The 20372-nt window shown below is 40.9% G+C and overlaps 1 protein-coding gene across 2 annotated transcripts in view; it reads right to left on the minus strand.

Annotated features, from left to right (window-relative positions):
- Nucleotides 1–20372, minus strand: part of PDE4DIP (phosphodiesterase 4D interacting protein) — a 273714-nt gene that overhangs the window by 225412 nt on the left and 27930 nt on the right. Inside the window, exon 1 of one of the 2 annotated variants that reach the window (XM_069090202.1) lies at nt 10066–10473. The exons of the other annotated variant lie outside the window; for it this stretch is intronic. Within the exon in view, the coding sequence (XP_068946303.1) occupies nt 10066–10085 (20 nt within the window). The 5' untranslated portion in view covers nt 10086–10473. Of the gene's footprint in view, nt 1–10065; nt 10474–20372 lie in introns of those variants that run through there. 2 annotated transcript variants of the gene reach the window in all.

A 20372-nucleotide genomic window follows, 5' to 3' on the forward strand; every position in this document is an offset into this window, starting at 1 on the left:
CTGGAAAAATGGGAATAATAATAATCCATCCCCTAGACTAAGGTATACTCTGAGATTTCATTATTAGCATCTTCTCAAAGCCTTTGCTCACTTGAAAAGAGATTAGAAATGTGAAGTACCATACGAATGAATGAAAACTTGGTTTCTTGGTTTCAAGCAGGGCAGCTAGATTACACAGCAAGATAGAGGGCTAGGCCTGAAGTCAGGAAGATACATCTTCTTGGGTTCAAATGTGGCATCTGACTTTTACTAACTGTATGACTGTGGGCAAGTCACTTAACTCTGTTTGCCTCACTCTCCTCATCTGTAAAATGAGCTGAAGAAGGAAATGGCAACTCACTCCAGTATCTTTGCCAAGAAAACCCCACATGGGGTCACAAAGAGTCAGACACAACTGAAATGACTGAATGTGTCAAGCACTATTCTTGTCATATGTAACATTATATATCTATACTCACCCCTATGTTGACTGCTCCTAAGCAATCCGGTATCTTCCATTCTACCATTTTTCATCTTATTGCCCTGGGTTATACTCTCATTCTTCCCCCGTGGACCTTTCTTGTGAGTCCCTAATGTTCTGTATGTATCTCGGATTCTAGGATTTACAGTTTAGCTCTGGCTCTGGGCATGTCAAATTTGCCATTTCACAGTCCCCAGTAGATTGCCAGTTTCCTAACAGGGAGTCTTGTTCATTTCTATTTTTCCCCCAAGCACCTAGTGCAGTATTTTGCACACAGAGATTAAGAAATGTTCATTGAATTTGATTTGATTGCATTCTCCCCCTTCCTCACCTTTTTAATCACATAGTTCCCCTATGCCTGTAATCTCCTTTTTATTCTTTGTCTGATAAAGCTCTATTCAGAGACCAGTATAAATGATACCTCCTCCTTGAAATCCTTGCTGGTCTTTTCAGTTGATCATTCAATTCTTACATAGTACTTTGTTTTGCAATTCTCTAATGCATTTATTACATAATAACATATATTATAGTAATATTGCAACTTTTCTCTTAATAAGCAATAAGTTCCATAAGGGCAAAGGGGATATCTTATCTGTTGATCCAGAATTAGTTAAATAACTTATTAATGAATGTCAACCTGGGGAGGTCTCTTGCAGCATACCTCAATAACATGTCCTTGTCCCCAGGTTGACATCTTTTTCAATGACTCGGATGAAGCTACTCAAGGTATTCCTAGCAAATCACAGACAACACAAAACTGGGAGGGATACCCAACACATTGGATGTGACTTGAGAACCCAAAATTCTCAATAGGTTAGAATGACGGGCCAAATTTAACAAGATAAAATTACTAAGAATGAATGAAAGATTCTATATTTGAGGCCAAAAACCAACTATACAAGGGGGAAGGATGAAGGAAACAAGCATAGATTAAGTGCCAGGCACAGAGCTAAGTTCATTTGATCCTCACGACAACCTTTTAAGATCATTTGATCCTCATGACTTGTGAAGTCATGTAAGATGGACCAGGTTTGGCTCTTTCTTTATAGTTTGTGTAGGGGCCATCTCCAGTCATCCTGATCAATATTTTGCCACTGGACCCAGATGGCTCCAGAGGAGAAAGTGAGGTTGGTGATTTTGCACAGCCTTTCCTCACTTAAATTGGATTCACTTGCAAGTCATGGCATCACCTTCCTGATGCCACAGTCCTCTCTGAGAATGAAAGACAAACAAAAACAATTTGTGTGAAGCCAATCTGCAGGTCTTAGTGGACTGCAAGGTCAGCTGCTGCTGTTTGCCCTCCATTCTTGAAGAGGACCATGACTTCAGGGAAGTGATGCCATGCAAGATCAGTATGAAACAACAGAATAAACATGACAGCCAACAACAGCAAAAACCCAACTTACTGCAGTCTTAGCCAAAAGAAAAGAGAAATATTATTCAAAACATGCCCTGGTCAAATCAAATTTAGAACATTATGTTCAATTCTGAGTATTCAACTTTAGAAAGAACTTCAACCAACTGGAGTTTACCCGGAAGAAGGAGACCATTATGGAGAGAGAACTAGAAACCTTGTCTTACAAGGATTGACTGAAGGAAGTGAGGATATTTAACCTGGATAAGAGAAGACAGGGAAATAATGATAGCCATTTTCAAGGATTTGAAGAATTATGATGTAAGAAAAGGAATAGACTTATTCTGTCTGACCCAGAGGATGGAACTAGGTCCCATCATATAGGAGCTGTGGGTGATATCACAGAACCAACTTTTGACTAGAAGTAAAGAAAAACGTCTTTTTCAATTGGCACAATGCCAAAGTGGAAGTCCATCCAGTGAATCAAGGTTCCACTTCATTAGAGGCAACTGAATGGCCACTTTCAGAGAATCCTATCGAGGGATTCCTTTTCATGTATAGGTTGGACTGGGTGGCCTCTATGGTCCTGTCTATTCCAAGATACTACAATTGTTTTTCAGTCATGTCTGACTTCATGATCACATTGGGGATTTTCCTGGCAAAGATAATGGAGTGAGTTACCATTTCCTTCTCTAGCTCATTTTACAGATGAAGGAACGGAGGCAGACAGAGTTAAGTGACTTGCCCAAGGTCACACAGATAGTAAGTATCTGAGACCAGATTTGAACTCAGGAAGATGAGTCTTCCTAATTCCAAGCCCAGCACTCTATCCACTGTGCCACCTAGTTGCATAGGAGTTGCAGAGACCTACATTTCAAATCCATATAATTAACTTCCTAACAATTAGAGCTATTTGAAATTGCAATGAAAGGCTTTGAGAGGTAGTAGGTTCCCCATCCCCACAGGTCTTCAAGTAGAGGCTTGACAAAATAACTACTTGTCAAGGATATTATAGCAAAGATTCCTGACCAGGTATGGTGGCACATTGCTTATGCCTCTATTTTTTTTTTGAGGGGGGAAGGCAGGACAATTGGGGTTAAGTGATTTGTCCAAGGTCACATGGCCAGTAAGTGTTAAGTGTCTGAGGCCAAATTTGAACTCAGATCCTCCTGACTGCAGAGCCGCTGCTCTATTCACTGTGCCACCTAGATGCCCCATGCTTGTGCCTCTAGGAGGCAGAGTTAATGGAACACATGAGTTGGAGAGTTTTGAGCTGCAGGAAGGTTAAAGCTGTTTGGGAGTCCACACTAAAAATGGCACTGAAATGATGATCTATTGGAGCAGGGCATGACTGGGCTGCCTAAAGAGGGGTAAAGCAGCCCAGGTCTGAAATAGAGTAAGTCAAAGCATATGATGTGTCCTGGGCTCAAGCCCATGAGTGGCCACTAAGCTTCTAGCCTGTGCAACAAAGGCAGGACATAGTCTCCAAAAAAACAAACACACGCACATGCACACACTTTTATTTAGGTATAAGGAGAACCAGAGGACCATGCAAGTCCCTTTGGTGATCTCAGAGTCAATGATTTCTATGAATTAAACATTGTATTCCCACCTGGCACAGTAGAGTTACAATGTTTAGTTCATACAAGTCACAGAATCTGAGATTTGGATATGTTATTCAAAGCAAGATGATGATGATGATGGTTATTATACATCCCAAGGGAACTTTATTCAATTCTGTTTTTAAAATCTATAAATATAGTTAGGGTTGTGACTCAGTTCAACATTCATCCAACAAATGAGGATTAAATGACTCTTTAAGAATTACAAAATATTTTCTTCACAACAATCCTATTAAGCTGATAAGCTCCGGGCAGGTGGGTGGTGTAGTGGATAGAGCACTGACCCTGGAGTCAGGAGAATCTGAGTTCAGATCTGGCCTCAGACACATACTAGCTGTGTGAGTTTGAGCCAGTCACTTAACCCCAACTGCCCCTCCCCCCAAAGTTCATAAGTCCATATATTTAGAGCTGGAAGATGCCTTAAAAGTTATCTGTTCCAGCCCTCTCATTTGACAGATGAGGAAACTGAGATACAGTAAAACCAGAAGGACAGCCAGTAGTGGAACTAGAAGTTGAGCGTGGGTCCTTTCACACTAGATACTGACCCCAGGTCAGTAGCAGTCTCTTTTAGCACCTAACCTCCCATCTTTAGGAAACTGAGGCCCAGAGACTTGCCCAAGATCACATAACTAACTAGCTAGTGGCAGATCAAGACCCTGAACTCACCACCTCTCTAGATTTACTGACCTGGATTTTCTCTAACTTCACTTGTAGACAGAGAGAGACAGAGACACAGAGAGAGGGAGACAGAGACAGAGAGAGAGATAAAGACACAGAGAAAGAGAGAGACAGAGAGAGCAGCACAGCTGGAACATCGTCCAGGGGAAAGAGCTCAACCTCTGGAGTCAGAGGACTTGGGTCCAAATCTCGGCACTAACACTACATGATCTTGGACAAATAATTTAACCTCTGTAGGTCCCAGTTACCTCAACTGTAAAATGAGGGGTTAACTTAGACGACCTCTGAGGTCCCCTTGAGATCCGTATCTCTGATCCTATGGACATAACCAGCACATCTGGGGACCCCACAGAATTCAGCCTCAGGGGTGGGGAGTAAGGATTGAAGAAATCTCTAAGAGCATTTTGACTATTATAAATACCCAGATTAACTACCAAGGGCCAATGAAGGAAGATGTATCTGAATCCAGAGAAAGAACTGATAAATAGAAAGTGTGTATAGAATGACTTTAAAAGTGTATATACACATATGTGTGTATACATGTACATATATATATATTTGTGTTTAATGGTAAACATAGGGGGTGGAGAAAAAAGGAAATAAAAAGAAATTTTTATGATAAATTTATCATATATTTAAAAGGAATAGTAAGTTGTACATAATAGATTTGCAGTTTCATGTGCAATCATCTTTTTTTCTATTCTACTATGTTATGAAAATGCTTGTTTTATTTATGAATTAATTTCTTAATTAGTTTCAGAATGAAATAAATAAATTATTTTTTTTTTAAAAGAGGAAAGAGAATTGAGCTGAAAGCCCTGAATTTGGAGCAGAAAAGAGAGAGCACTGTGTCCATATATATGTGTCCAAAGACCTGGGTTTGAATGCTCTATTCTTGACAACTGACATGTTCTCCTGAAGAATAACTTTTCTTCCTTCGCAATTTTTTCTGTGGCCAGTCCCATCTGGAAATTCACTCACTCATTCACTCCGGGAAAACTTCCCTGTGTAGAAGTAAAGTGGCTACTCACACCAGTGTTCAAAACAGCTCTTCCTACTATCCACCCTTCCCTCCATTCCCATTCTGGGCCCAGCCTCAGCTGGATGAAGAAGGAGAAACAGAAGTCCTTTGTTGTTCAGTTGTGTCTGACTCTGGGTGACCCCATTTGGGCTTTTCTTGGCAAAGATACTGGAGTGGATTGTCATGTCCCTCTCCAGCTAATTTTACAGATGAGGAAACTGAGGCAAACAGAGTTAAGTGACTTTCCCAGAGTCATCCAGTCAGTTCATGTCATCTGAGGCTAAATTTGAACTTGGGTCTTTCTGACTTGAGGCCCAGCAGTCACTGCACCACCTAGTTGCTCCATAACACAAGTCCAAACTGGCCTAATACCAATAAAAACTACTAATAAAAGTGAAGTGAAGACTAGGAGAGTCTTAGAGAACATGGAAAGGAGGGGCTTATTCCTTGTGCACACATAGGAGCCTAAGTCTATGGAAAATAAAGAGAAAAAGCAGAGGGAGAATATTCCTTCCCAGTTGCAAAGGCGAGAATCAGTTCAAAGATGGCTGTCCTCCATGCCTAGATTACTGACCTCCCTGGCCTCCTTTAATCACAACTAAAATCCGACCTCTTTACAGGAAGCCTTTCCCAACCCCACTTAATTCACTTAATTACAGTGCTTTCCTTCCATTAATTATTTTCTATTTATTCTGTGTATAGCTTGCTTTGTATATGTATTTGTTTGCATGGTGTCTCTCCTATTAGATTGCAATCTCCATGAGGGCAAGGGTGGTCTTTTGCTTCCCTTTGTATTCTTGGTGCTTAGTACAGTACCTGGTACATAATAGGCTCTTAATAATTATTTATTGAATTAAATTGAATGTTGCAAAAGCCATTATAGTATTTCATACATACTTGACTCATATGTGGTGTTGGAGAAAGGCTAAAGAGTCATTTACACAATAATAGATCACAATTATAGGTCAAGGTTCAGGAAACCTTTATAACAGCAAGTCTGCCCCTAAGAGTACTGTCAAATTCATCCGTCCACTGAGGCTTATGAAGCTGCTTTTTGTAGAAACAGAAAAATAAAAATGCCTGCAACCATATAAATCACACATTAAGGAAAAGCAACAGCAGCAAAAGTGTGACCAACTCTGGAGTTCCAGGGGAACAGGGAAAGAATGCTGGCTCTGGAATCAGAGGATCTGGGTTCAAATTCCACTTCTGATATTTACTGTGTGACCTTGGGTAAGGTTTCACAGTAAATTCACCTCCCTGGGCCTCTGTTTCTTCATTTGTAAAATGAGAGGGCTAGACTGGATGGCCTCAGAAGTCTCTTCTAGTTCTATGATAAATCTGAATAATTTCCTTCTTTATTTACTGTCCCTATTTACAGACACCTTCTATCACCTTGTATTAATAACTGAGTTCTAACCACAGCCCTGTAACCCAAGAGAAGCCAGTGAAAAATGCAAGATTCTCTTAGGTTAGTAGCTTAATTTAGAAGAGGTTAAATTTAGGAGAGGTTAAAGACAAATATACTCCCAATGGATAGCTGTGGAATGTAATCTAAGTATAGTAAGTGTACTTTTTGTCTCTCTGAAGGCTGGGCCATAGTGAGGAGAAAAGAAAGCGGAGAAATGCTGGATTTGGACCCCCAAGGTTGGGTTCAAATCCTACCTTAACTATTCACTACCTGTATTACCTTAGACTTGAATATAGGGTCATTATTTCAAAGCTGGAAAGAACCTCAGAAATTTTCTAGTCCAATTCCCCTCTCTCTTTCAATAGATAAGGAAACTGAGTCCAAGAGAGGTGAAACGGAGGTCACACAAGTTATAAGTATCAACAAAGCTCTTAAAACAAATAGCCTCAGTTTCTTCATCTGCAAAATCAGAGATTAGACTAGATTAGGAGTTTTTAATCTGGAACTATGCATTTAAAAATATTTTGATAACAGTTGGTCAATATAATTGGTTTTATTTTGAGATCCTATGTATTTTATGCATTTAAAAACATTATTTTGAGAAGGGGTCTAATGGCATCACTAGACTCCCAAAGGGGTCCATGAAATGAAAAAGATTAAAAATCCCTAGACAGTTATCCCTTCAGGAACTAAATCTATAATTCCACCGAGAACATACTTACCCTCTCTTCTCTTTCCTCCCCCCAATTCTTAAAGCAGCAACACAGAAACTTGACTCATTTTTATGTATTTTTAAATGACAGATTAAAAAAATGGAACAAATTTAAAAACTTTGCTCACTGTACCTTAACCAGCAACATCTCTCCATAGTGTTTCAGAGTCATTTGACTGGGACAAATTTTTTAAATAAACAAAGGATTTGTCACCGGCTGGATTTCTCTTCAGTTATTCTGCTGATTAGGAGCACAAAGTTTCCACCCAAAAGGGGAAGGGAATTATGAATAACCTGAAGTAACTGCCCTCTTTCTTTCAGGCTATTAACAGCCATCTGATATCACTCAGCAGTTTAAGGAAAGGTGCTGGGAGCTGCTGGATCCAGAGGGAGGGCACTAGAAATTCGGAGAAGCATTAGGATTGTATCTGCTTAACAAATAAACTTACAACCTGGTTGTAGTGGTTGTAAGACTGTTAAAATTAATATCAGACTTTTTATTGGGGGGGGGGGGCTCTGCCTTAACACCACATTTGAAAGAGCCCTCTTCCTACATGGTATCCTTAGACCAGGATGCTAATCTAACAGCATTTCAGCCAGAGGCATTTGCTATTACTAGCTTTTTACTAGCCTAGGTATGGGAGGAATGTTACCAGCATCAAACTTGGGAGCTTGCCACAGGCAACCTGTCTACTTCAAACATTAGTTGTTTTGTTCTGTAGGACAGAGATGAAGCTGGACCTCAAGAATCAGACAAGTAATTAGCACCATATCCCCAGAGCTGGTGTGAGTCCAGAACAGGGGAACAACCTAGCTTCAGTTCACCTCCTGTCCCAGGAACAAGATGTCTAGGGTTGCCCCACTCTAGAATGAAACAGAGCAACTCTAAGAAGCCTGAACAAGGCTATATCCCTAAATATGCCTTAGAAAAAACCTCCAAGCATCTCTAGAACCAATTCATTCCCAGGAGATCAGAATCACTTCCCTTGCTCACCCAAACAGTCTGAGGTATCAGTTATCTAGGGCACTATTGAACAGTTCAAAGAGGCCATTCATTCACACATAAGGATCCCAGAAGGCAGTATATTGACTTAGCTTTAAAATGTAATGTTATCTAAGTTTTATTGCATTTCTATTTATTTTGTGAAACATTTCCCAATTACATTTTAATCTGGTTTGGGTTACACTGAGAAGTGTTGCTGGCTCCTGATAAAGGCCATGTGTTTGGCACATCTGATAGGGAAATTGATCAATAAACATTTATCAAGCATCTTCTATGTACAGGGGCATTATGTTAGGCATCAGAGATACAAAGAAAAATCTGAAACGCTCCTGGCTTACATTTTATCCTAAGGGAGACAAAGGGAGACAACATGTACATATAAAAATATATGTAAAATATATATGAAATTTCACCAGGTAATGTGGTGGAGCACTAGTAGCTGGGGGAGGGGGTAAGGATCAGGAGAGCTTTCAAATAGGAGGTAGTGTTTGAGCTGAATTTTGAAGGAAACAAGAGATTCTAAAAGTCAGAGATAAAGATAAAAGTACATTCCAGGCAGGAGAGAAAGTCATCGAAAAGAGATTGAGTCAGGAAATGGGCTATCCTCTTCGAGGAACAGCAAGGAGGTCAGTCTAGCTAGATCACAGAGTATGGCAAGCAAAGTAATGCAAGTAAGATTGGAAAGGTAGGTTGGGGCCAGGTTGTGAAAGTTAAACAAAGAGCTTAGATTTGATCCTAAAAGCAATAGAGTCAGGGGAAGACTATAAGAAGGAAGGCAGCCTTTTCCTTCTTTCATTCTGTTGCCTGAGCCAATAAAATGTAAGTTTTGTAAGGGCAAAAATGGTTTCTTCATTCCTGGTATCCCAGTATCCATTACTGTGCCAAACACATAGCAAGTCCTTTATATATAGTTGTTGAATTGAACACTCAATATCTTTCTTGTCCTCCCCTCTTTAAAGTCCCAAGAAACTGATAGATAGAAGGGACCGGCAAGAAATAAGAAATAGGAAAGCACCTGGATTTTAGGTGTGGGTAGGAGGGTCAAGCACGAATTTCCAGGGTTTTTGGAGGGGTAGGTAGAATGGATGAAAGGATAAGAAATCATTTCCCGGGGCATCTTCTGAATTGAATTACTCTCTCAAAGTTTTCTGAGCAAGGGATGATTGGGGCTATGCTAGGGGAGAAACCAGACTACTCTGACTGCCCCCAAAATCCTGACGGGATAATACAGGTTTCTGTCTCTCTCATCCCAGTGTCTCTCCTTGCCAAAGAATCACTAGAGCTAGACCAGCTCCTGGGGATGAAAGAGCAGGGTACCATTCTCAAAGCCATCTGCCTTAATGTCTGCTCATGGTAAGGGGGGGAGGGGGGTGGGGTGAGGAAAGCAGGAAGAAAGTAGGGAAGCGGGGGAAGAGGCAGAATTGTCATCAAAAGCTATTCCTATCTAGAAACTCATAACTACTCCGCATCTTCAGGGAAAATTTCTTCAGAAGTATAACCTGGCTGAAAAACACAGCTTCATATAAACTTCAAGGCAAAGATGGATGGATACTTTTAACTTTGGGCCTGGGAATGTCAGAGCATCAACAGGAGAGGAAATATACACTACAGAGGGAAGACATAAGATTGTTATGTACATGCCCCAAACTGACAGGCAAGATGAGGAAAAGGAAAGGGGCGGTAAGACAAGGCGCAGCAAGGTGAGCTTTAGGAGACGAGGCTTGGAGAGAGGAGTCCTTTTGAAAGGATGGGAGTCTAGGCACAAAGTGAGGGAGCTGAGAAGAGACAGGGGCAGCTCACTTACCTCGTCCACATCCGCTCCATCTTTCAGCCCCTTTCCTCTCGTCCTCAGGGAGTCGCTTCTCATTGGAGAGAGGAAGCAGTCGGGGAAGAGAAGGAGAAGAAGGATTGCCCACGTATTTCGGGAGCTAAAGGCAGGAGCTTCCAGCTCCTTCTGCCCCGCCAAAGAAAAGTCCCTGTTTTCTGTTGGTTCAAAAAACCGATTCGACGTGGCCAGTCTCTAACTGCATGGCAGGCACAAGGGAGGGACTGTTCTCGGCAGGAAGCTTTACTTTGGAAGGGGAGCAGAGGGAGAGGAGCGGAGCCGGGAGCTATTTGGGGAGCTGGGGATGAACGCTGCGTCCTTGCGCACACTCGCCCGCGCGCACACACTCACACACACACATACACACACTCCCAGGCTGAGACATGACTGGCTGGCAGGAGTTGCTCCACACCAGCTGAGCTGTCAACCACGAGGGGAGGCGGAGCTCCCGGCAGGCAATTTGCTCTAGGCAGAATCTGCCCAGGTTGCATCCTCCTTCTCCTCCTCCTCCCCCCCCCCCCTTCCCCTCCATCTCTCCAGCTGGAAGTGATGATGTTGGCAGAAGGGCAGAGAACTTATGAGTAACACCCCACAAAACAATCCTCCTCCATTACCATCTCCGCGAGAGCGGCTAGGGAAGAAAGAAATCTGTTGCGAGGGAACCCTAATAAAGGGGTGTAATGCCCTTGTACCACTGCCAGCTTGCCCGCCAACAGTGGTCTAGGACATAACCATAGTCCAGGCAGACTTAAGTGTGAATACAAGGGAGGTGGAAAGATGATCACTACCTGATTACCAGGGGAGGTGGATCTGATCTTCACTGGAGCCATTATTTTCATCCTGAAACTGCCATGTTTTAAGGGAAGCTGCAGAGGACTGACTTGGAGTTGGAGAAGCTAGGTCCAAATTCTGCCTGTGATACTTTCTTTGTACCCGGGGTGGCAGCCTTCTGGAGACTCATTTCCTCATCTAGATGGACTTTGGGTTCTCTTCCAGTTCCTGCTCTATAATCCTGGGTCTAGAACCATATATGCATGTGGAATCTTGCACTTGGGAAAACCCAACCCAGAGTCCTTCCGCTTGAGGAAGCAACCTTAACCTCTGCAACTTCTTTTCAGTTTTGAAACTCCCTACCCCATCTTCTCTTCCCCCCCTCCTCACAGAGCTCTCTGTATGTTCTGCCACTGGCTCAAGGATTACAAGGAATTCCTATACCTCCCATAGCATCATTGGAGCTAGGATTCACGATTCCCAGGGGTTGAAGACTCAACACTTACCTATGAGCAAGAAAGAGAGACATTGTCTCCAAAGGGTGAGAAATAGGGAGCCATGGAGTAGGCTCCCCCATTCTGGAAACAGGTACAGATATGGATGCAGGAGGCAGGCTTTACTTCAGATCATTTGAACCATGAAGGTCTATTCTTGACCTAGAATGTCATTATTAAGTGGTGATATCTTCATCAAGTTATATTATCTTCAACTTTTCTATCTTTGTCACAAACTATAAGATAGAAAGGTAACTTCTTCCCAAGGTTCCTATGGCTTCCATCCCAGGAAATAATACCTCCTTGCTGATCAGAAGCAAATCCAAAATAAAATTTCCCCTAGTTGATCCCTCCACATTTTGAAGGATGAAATTATAATTAAGGTGAGTCAAGAAATAATTAAATGATCTGCTTTGAGGTGGGGGAGGGGCATAAAAAGGAGAAAAGGAGAGAAATGAATAGGAAAAGGAAGGGGAGGGAGACCCAGCAGATGTCCAGATAATTGAAATCTGTTGTCTCTATATATCATGTCTTTATGCCAAGTTTGTTAACTCTTTCCAGAATTACTCATCTATTTGCTATTTCTGACAAGGTAGTCTGTAGGATATAGACTGATGATAAAAATCTCTTGTTTCTGCCTTTGGTGATCTTCACCCAAATACTCTCCACTCTGCTTTCCTCTTCTGGTTCTTACATTTCCTCCCATGATGGTAGTTTCTTCATGTAAAATACTCTACTACTGTTTTACCTATCCGGTTTCTTTTGAAATAGAAACAGCTAGGAGGTAGAAGTGTTTAGAGTGTTCTGCCTGGAGTCAGGAATACCACAGTTCAAATCTTGACTGTGACACTTATTACCTGTGTGACCCTGGAGCAGTCATTTAACCTCTGCCTGCCTCAGTTTCCTCATCTGTAAAACAAGAAAAACAATACTACCTCTCAGGGTTATCTGAGGATAAAATGAGATGTTTGTAAAGGGCTTTGAAAATCTTAAAATGCTATGTAAAAATCAGCTTTTATTATTATTTTGAATAAGGCATATAATCTTTCCAGAGTCATATATGAATTGTGGGCCTCATGCCACTGAGTCTCAGTAGTACTGGTGAGGTCAAATTTGTCTTCTTGTCTTAGGAAATCTCAGTTTACCTTGTTTGTTAACCAAATCCTCAGGACTTAGTCACCATGACTCAATTGCCTTCTCACTTCTCCCTCTGTCATTCCTTTCACCTTCTCCCATTAGTGAGTTTCTTCCTCAGACTCCATTTTGGGGATGGGCCCAAACCCATGCTTCATTTTCGCTCCTAGCTGGAAGAACTCCCTCCCAGCCACCACCATCCAGACCCCACATCCATCTCCTCCCTTCTCCTTCTCTCTCATCTTTCTTCTGTGTATTATCTTCCTCCCCCATTAGAATGTAGGTTCCTTGAAGGCCGAGACTGTCTTTCTTTTTTGCTTCTGTTGCATCTCTAGTGCTTAGCTCAGAAAAAGCTCTTAGTAAACACTTGATTCTTGCTTGCTTGCTATACTTGGAGCATTTACTAAAAGACATCTGAGGCCAAGGGTCTTATTACTAGCTTCTTTGTTGAATTTTGCCTCCTGTGATCTTCAATTCATTTAAACAAATATTTATTATCCACTTACTATGAACAAGGAGCAACTGGATGGTGCCAGGCCTGGGGTCAGGAAGACCTGAGTTCAAATCTGTCCTCAGACACTTACTAGCTGTGTGATCCTGGGTAAGTCACTTAACCCTGTTTACCTCACTTCCTCATCTGTCAAATGAGCTGGAGAAGGAAATGGCAAACTATTCTAGTATCTGCCAAGAAACCCAAAAGGTATCACGAAGAGTTGGACATGACTGAAATGACTGCACAACAACACACCCATGAGATGAATCAGAGTCAGTTTAGTTAGACCCAAGTTGTGGAAAAGAAACCTGGTCTTTGCTTTTATTTGCCCCTATGCTTACAATCTAATGGGGAGAGATAACACACAAAAGGAACTGCTGGGGGATAAGGAAGGTGGTTGGCTGTTGTCCTTTGTTCTCAGACAGGACCAAAATGACATCACTATGTTGGGACCAAGGTAGAGAGTGTCTGACTGTGGCTGATCAGATCAATATAAGCTCACAAGACTGCTACAGGCAAGGCACAAATGGTCCATATGTACATCTGAAGTGGAGACGTCTACATTTGCACATCTCATGTTTCTTTTGAGTTACTACAATTTTGCTTTGATAATGGAACCCAGTGCCTTCTTTGAGGTAGGCATGCTATGCTGGGCAGTCTTGTGCCAGTGTCGCACAATCGATTCCAATGTTCTTCAGAGAGACCTTGAGAGTGTCCTTGCTTGCAATTTAATTGGGAAATACAACACACAGAAGGAAGCTGCTGGAGCAGGAGGAAGGTGCATAAAAGAGTTCCAGAAGCAGTGGAAATGGGCTGGGGTGGAGAGAGAACTGTGCTGGACTCTCTTTAATGAAGCTGAAACTCGTGGTCCTGAGCTCTAGTCAAAGGGTCCAATCAGAGGGACAAAGGCTACTGATGAGATGTCAGGACCGGGCAGATTCAATCTTGCAACAGAATGAGATTTCCCAATGGTGAGTTTCCTGGGGAAGGAAGGCGTGATGGAAAGTTCCAAAGAAGTCCAGAATTATAATTATAGTTCAACAATTTGGGTTTTGGAGGGAGAAAGTGCTTATGTACTGCTTATCCACCAAACTACAAGCATGTACTAAAGAGAATCAGAAGAATAACAGCCTCCACACCTATAATCCCCGTATAATTTATATTAAAAAAAAAAACAACAACAACAGCTTTGCAATTATTGTGACCAGCAATTCTGGAAAGGGGGTCAATCATAGTAACAGAATAGGATAAATATCCACCACTGGTCAAGACAGCCCCCAGTTCTATCTACTTGTAATGAAACAGCAACAAATGAGGAACATAACTCCATCTGGGACTCCAGCCATAAGGATTTCAGATTGCCCGAACCCCTACCTCCCCCCAATCCTTGATTCCTGGAGCTGTTCAAACTGTGTCTCTATTGACTGTAGCTAATTAGTGGGCATAGCCCAATTTGCATGCTTGAAGGGTCGATTAAGCAGAGTCCTGGTTCTAAAGGTCTGTTGTTTCCGGGTAACATTGTCTTTGTAGTGGTAAGTTGTGTTATTGGCAAATGATATTTTAGGTGATGCCTCATTCTCCCACAGGAATCTCTTCTCTACAAGACTTTCAGCAAGAGCTATAAAATTGGGCCATTCAGAGACTGAGAACTGTGCGTGTGAGCATCACTTAAAGGAGCTCACGATGTTTATCCTAGAGGACAGATTTAGGAGGGACATGATCTCTTTTGGGAGAGATGTAAGACTTGTTCTATTTGTACTCAGAGAACAGAACGAAGATGAATGGGTAGAAGTCACAAAGAAGCTCAATAGAGGGTTAAACTTCTAAACAATTAGATCCATTCAAAAGTAGAATGTATTGTCTTGCTAAGTGATGAATCCCTTATCCATTAGAGTAGGGGTTCTTAAACTTTTTTTGTGTCATGGACCCCTTCACAGAAGAACGTAGGCAAACGCATAAAATAAAATACATAGGATTACTAAGGAAGCCCATTATGTAGTTATCAAATCTGATGATAAAAAAATTGATAAAAATTGCTACTGAAATATAGTTATCAAAATTTAAGGAAAAAAATAAATTTATGCACCCCAGATCAAGAATCCTTCCATTGTTCCATCTCTCCAGTCATATCTGACTCTTTGTGACCCCATTTGGGACTTTCTTGGCAAAAAATAGCATTTCCTTCTCTAGCTCATTTAACATTTGAGGAAACTGAGGCAAAAGGGTTAAGTGACTTGCTCAGGGTCACACAACTAGTAAGTATTTGAGGTCAGATTTGAGTTTAGGTCCTTCTGACTCCATACCTAGCCACTGTGACACCTAAGTCACCTAAAAACAAAAATAAATTTATGAGTCCCAGGTCAAGAACCATCCTATTAGAAGTTTTCAAGCAGAGACTTGATGGGAATATTGTAGATGGGGTTCCTAATATGCTTAGAGGTTGGACTAGATGACATCAGAGATCTCTTCTAACCCTGAGTTTCTGCATCTATGATGATTCTGTTTTCAGTTAGGATCTTAGACTGACTACATCTCAAAGGGAAACCTCCACTATTGCAGACCTCTGGCCCCCACCTAGGGCACTCTCAGTGGTATAGTAGATAGAGAACAGGGCCTGGAGTTGGGAAGACTCATCTTCCTGAGTTCAAACCTGGTTCAAAACATTTTTTAACTTGTGTGACCCTGGCAAATCACTTAACCTTGTTTGCCTCAGTTTCTTCATCTGTAAAATGATCTAGAGAAAGAAATGGCAAAGCCCTCCAGCATCTTTGCCAAGAAAACCCTGAAGGATTGAACATGACTGAACAATGACCTGTGACTCCAAATCCAACTTTCTTTCCATCCAAACACACTGCCTATCTACCTAGACACTTTGATAATGCTGCCTCCAGTCCACCAAAATGATCTGGTGAGATTGACTCCAGGGAAACACTTTTCCTTGGAATGGAACTGATTTGGGGCTACACCAAGGTTACCACCAAATTAAGACATTCTCCCCACACCCCCAAATCCATTGACATCCTAACCCTATTACTCAATATTCTAAATAAGGAAAGTAGCTGAGCACCTCACCTGATAGGCTTCTTGTGACACACTGCCCTAAAGCTATGTAAAACATATGTGTGAATACACATAAAATATACATGTTTATATGCATATCTTCCTTTGTTCTTCAGAGTTGCTAGCCACCTGGCAATTGCCTATTGGCTGTTGATCTTCACGGACTAGAACACTGGGATGAATTCAACAAGATACAATTAAATAGAATAAATGTAAAATCTTATGCTTGTGATTTTAAAAAATCAGCTTTACAAATACAGGATGGGGAGTCATGGCTATATTACTTTTCAGCTAAAATAGATCTGGGGTTTCAATGAACCACAAGTTCAATATTTCCCTTCCCCACAACACACACATACACACACACACATGCACACATGCACATTACAACAAAATGATATGCCAGCCAAAAAAGCCGATGTGATTTTGTGCTATATTAAGAGAGGACTGGTATCCAAAATGAAGGAGGTGACAGTCACACCAAGCTCTTCTTGTCAAACCACAACAGGAATTCTAGGTTCAGTTCTAGGCATCATATTTTAGGGAGGACACTGATAAGTTCTAGAAAGCCAAGAGAAGAATGACCAGGATCATGCTGCTGTAGTTCAGTGGTTCAGCGGTTCAGCTATGTCTGACTCTTCCTGATCCCATGGACCATAATGTGCCAGGCCCTTCTATCCTCCTCTATGTCCTAAAGTCTGTCCAAGCTCATGTTTGTTGCTTCCATGACACTATCTATCCATCTCATCCTCTGTCATGCTCTTTTCCTTTTGCCTTCAATCTTACTCAATACCAGTGTCTTTTCCAATGAGTCCTGTCTTCTCATTATGTGGCTAAAGTATTTAAGCTTCAGCTTTAATATTTTATTTTCCAGCGAATAGCCTGAATCAATTTCTTTAAGTACTGACTGATTTGACCTTCTTGCTGTCCAAGAGACTCTCAAAAGTCTTCTCTGTCACCATAATTTTAAAGCTTTGACTCTGAAGTGCTCAGCTTTCCTTATAGTCACAGCCATACACTGCTACTAGAAAAACCATAGCTTTGACTACACAGACACTTGTACATAAGGTGTTGTCTCTGCTTTTTAGTATACTGTACAGATTTGCCATAGTTTTCCTTCCAAAGAGCAAAAGTCTTTTAATTTCATGGCTATAGTTACTGTCTATAGTGATCTTTAAGCCCAAGAATACAAAATCTAACACTGCTTTCATTTCTTCTCCCTCTGTTTGCCAGGAAGTAATGGGACCAGTTGCCAAGATCTTAGGTTTTTTTTATGTTAAGTTTCAAGCCAGCTTTTATATTCTCCTCTTTTAGCCTCACCAAGAGAATTCTTAATTCCTCTCCATTTTCTGCCATCAGAGTGGTATCATCTGTAAAGTTTATCCTCTGCTCCAGTCCCAGATTCATTTCCACATCTTGGCTAGAAATTCCCCAATTTTCAATATTTTGAGGTGTTTTAAATATTTCTATTGATAACCCAATGACTAAATGCCTCCAAACTTGACATTTACTCAAAATAGAGGAATTGTTTCCCTTCCCTGTAACACACACACACACACAAACACACAGAGCATTGTGGTCATATGGTCCTATTACTTATAACATCAGTGCAACAGGAGGCCCATCTAAAGAAGAACATGAAAGCTAAGTGCTGTTTGCCATTTAGATGTGATATATGTTTAATACTAGCATTTAAAAAGAAATTGAATATAACCACATTTTAATGTGGATTGAGATATGAAAAGTCTGCCTTCCCCACCATATGGCAGGACCTTAGATGAAGCCCATAGGTCATCTGCCTGATATAGAGTGTATCCCTGGTTTAGAAATGAGAACCATATTTCATTCCAGGCCCAAAGACGGTGCTATTTTTGTTTTAGCTTCTGGTCAAATTATGGGTTATTGGGTTGTGGACAGGCTGGAGCCACGAAGGCCATAATTTGAGAAGTGAAAATGGTACTGTGCTGCCTGAAAGCAGAAGCCAGAGAATCTGCTCTGGAGACTATGCAACTTGTGCCTGTCCCCAAAAATTTATCCATCATTTTTTCAGTGCTTATATTTGTAAAATATGTCATCTATAATAGAAGTTTCTCCTGTTATGCCCATTTTGTGGATGAGGAAATTTAGGGGAAAAGAAGTAAAATATAGAATGATTTTCTTACGTGTCACATAACTAGATATTTTCTCTTTGATCTATTTACCTCTTTTCCCCTGACATTGAGGGTTAGAACTCAGGAAGCCTAAGCTGACTATGCTTGCTGAGTCATATGGCTAATGGTGTCCTTTCTTCAGTGCCTTCACAGAATCATGGAATCTCAAATGTTGGAAGCGATCTCAGTCAGGTCTAGTCCAATCCATAACTGAAAAAGAATCCCTGGGGCAGCTAGGTGACACAGTGAATAGAGCACCGGCCCTGGAGTCAGGAAGACCTAAGTTCAAATCTGGCTGCAGACACTTGACACACTTATTAGCTGTGTGACCTTGGGCAAGTCACTCACCCCCAATTGTCTGGCCTTCCCCCCTCCAAAAAAAAAGAATCCCCAATACAACATACCCCCAAGATAGTCAACCAACCTTTGCTGGAAGACCTCCTATGGGGGAGGACCCAAGTCATCCTATGCCACTTTTGAATAACTCTAATTGCCAGGAAGTTTCTAATTAGATCAAGCCTAAATTTTACATCTTTCACCCACTGTTCCTAGCTTTGTCCTCTGGTGTCAAACAGAGGAAGCCAATTTCTTTTACCACATGATCACTTTTCAAATCCCTGAAGACAGTTATCATTTCTCTGCCGAGTCTTTTCCTATCTCCTCTTCCTTCAAATTATACAGAGCATGGACTTAAGGGCCTTCTCACTTCTGGTTGCTCTCCTCTGGACATTTTGCAACTTATCATTCCCTTCCTAAAACATGGTGCCCAGAACTGAGCATGAGGAATACAATAGAATGATCACCTCCTTATTCCTGAAATTCCTAGAAGGTATGTCTCTCAATATAGCCTAAGCTTGTATTAGCTTTTCTATCTGGCTGCCACAGCACATATGTTGACTCACTAAAAACCACAGACCTTTTTTCAAAGAAACTGCTGTCTACTTCATCTAGAACTTGTGAAATCATTTTTTTTAAACCTAGTATAGGACTTTGTATAATAGAGATAGTATTAAATTTAATCTTATTCAATTATGCCCAATGATCTAACCTGGCAAGATCCTCTTAGATCTTTGTTCTGTGATCCAGGGCGCAAACTATACCATTTAGCTTGTGCTATTTGAGAATGATACCCTCTATACCTTTATAGAAGTCATTAATAAAAATAGTAAGTAACACAAAACCAAACACAGATCCCTAAGGTACTCCACTGAAGACCTTCTTTCAAACTGATGTCAAACTATTACCGATTACTTTTTGGGTCAAGCCAGTCAAGTGGTTCTGAATCCATCTAACTTACTAACATCTAGCCCACATCTACCCATCTTGTTCAGAAGAAAATAACGAGAGATTTTTGTAAAATGCTTTGTTGTAATCTTAGTAAAAGATAACTACAAAGCACGCTTTTGATCTACCCGTTTAATTACCTTATCAAAAATAAAGGAAATAAAATGGGTTTTATTTCATTTTCAGTCTTTCATTATTGAGTATGATATGATCTGTTCTTGATAAAGCCCCCCTGACTCTTTGTGATAGCTATTTCATATTCCTGATATTCACCAATCACCATTTAAATAGTATTTTCTTGAATTTTGATAGGAATCAAAGACAAACTCAATGAGCTGTAATTGGCAGGGTCCATTTTCCTTCCTTTTTTGAAAACCAGGACATTTACTCTGGCTCAAGTCCTCAGTATTTCTCCTATTTTCCATGATATTTCAAATACCATGGACAGTTGCTTAGCAATGACATCTGTTGTTCTTTGAGTACATAAGGATGTAGTTCATCTGGTCCATGTGGCTTGACCATCTTCTTACTTGTATTGCTTATCACTATGAATATCTATTTGCTATTACATTAGCATCTAGTATCTATTTGCTATTTTTACTCTATCTTTTTTCACTCCAAAGGACATTCCCCTTGGCAAAGAAAACAAAAAGAATAAGAATTAAGCAGTCTTTTCCTTCTCTCTATCATAAGTTAACATTTTTCCATCCACACCAAACAATGATACAAGCCTTCTTTCATCCTTTTCCCCAATATAACTAAAATAAAAGCCCATTCTTTTGGTTGTTCTTAGCTTCCATTGTCAAATGAAGCTCCTGGTGCTACTCTTACAGGCCTATATCAAAATTTTGAATTTTGTTAGTAAAATGAAATAATAATTATAAAGTGCTTAGCACAGTG

Source organism: Petaurus breviceps, unplaced genomic scaffold, assembly GCF_028583685.1.
Source record: "Petaurus breviceps papuanus isolate PSGF00001 unplaced genomic scaffold, PetGlider_PUasm1.0 186, whole genome shotgun sequence".
NCBI classification, from domain to species: domain Eukaryota; kingdom Metazoa; phylum Chordata; class Mammalia; order Diprotodontia; family Petauridae; genus Petaurus; species Petaurus breviceps.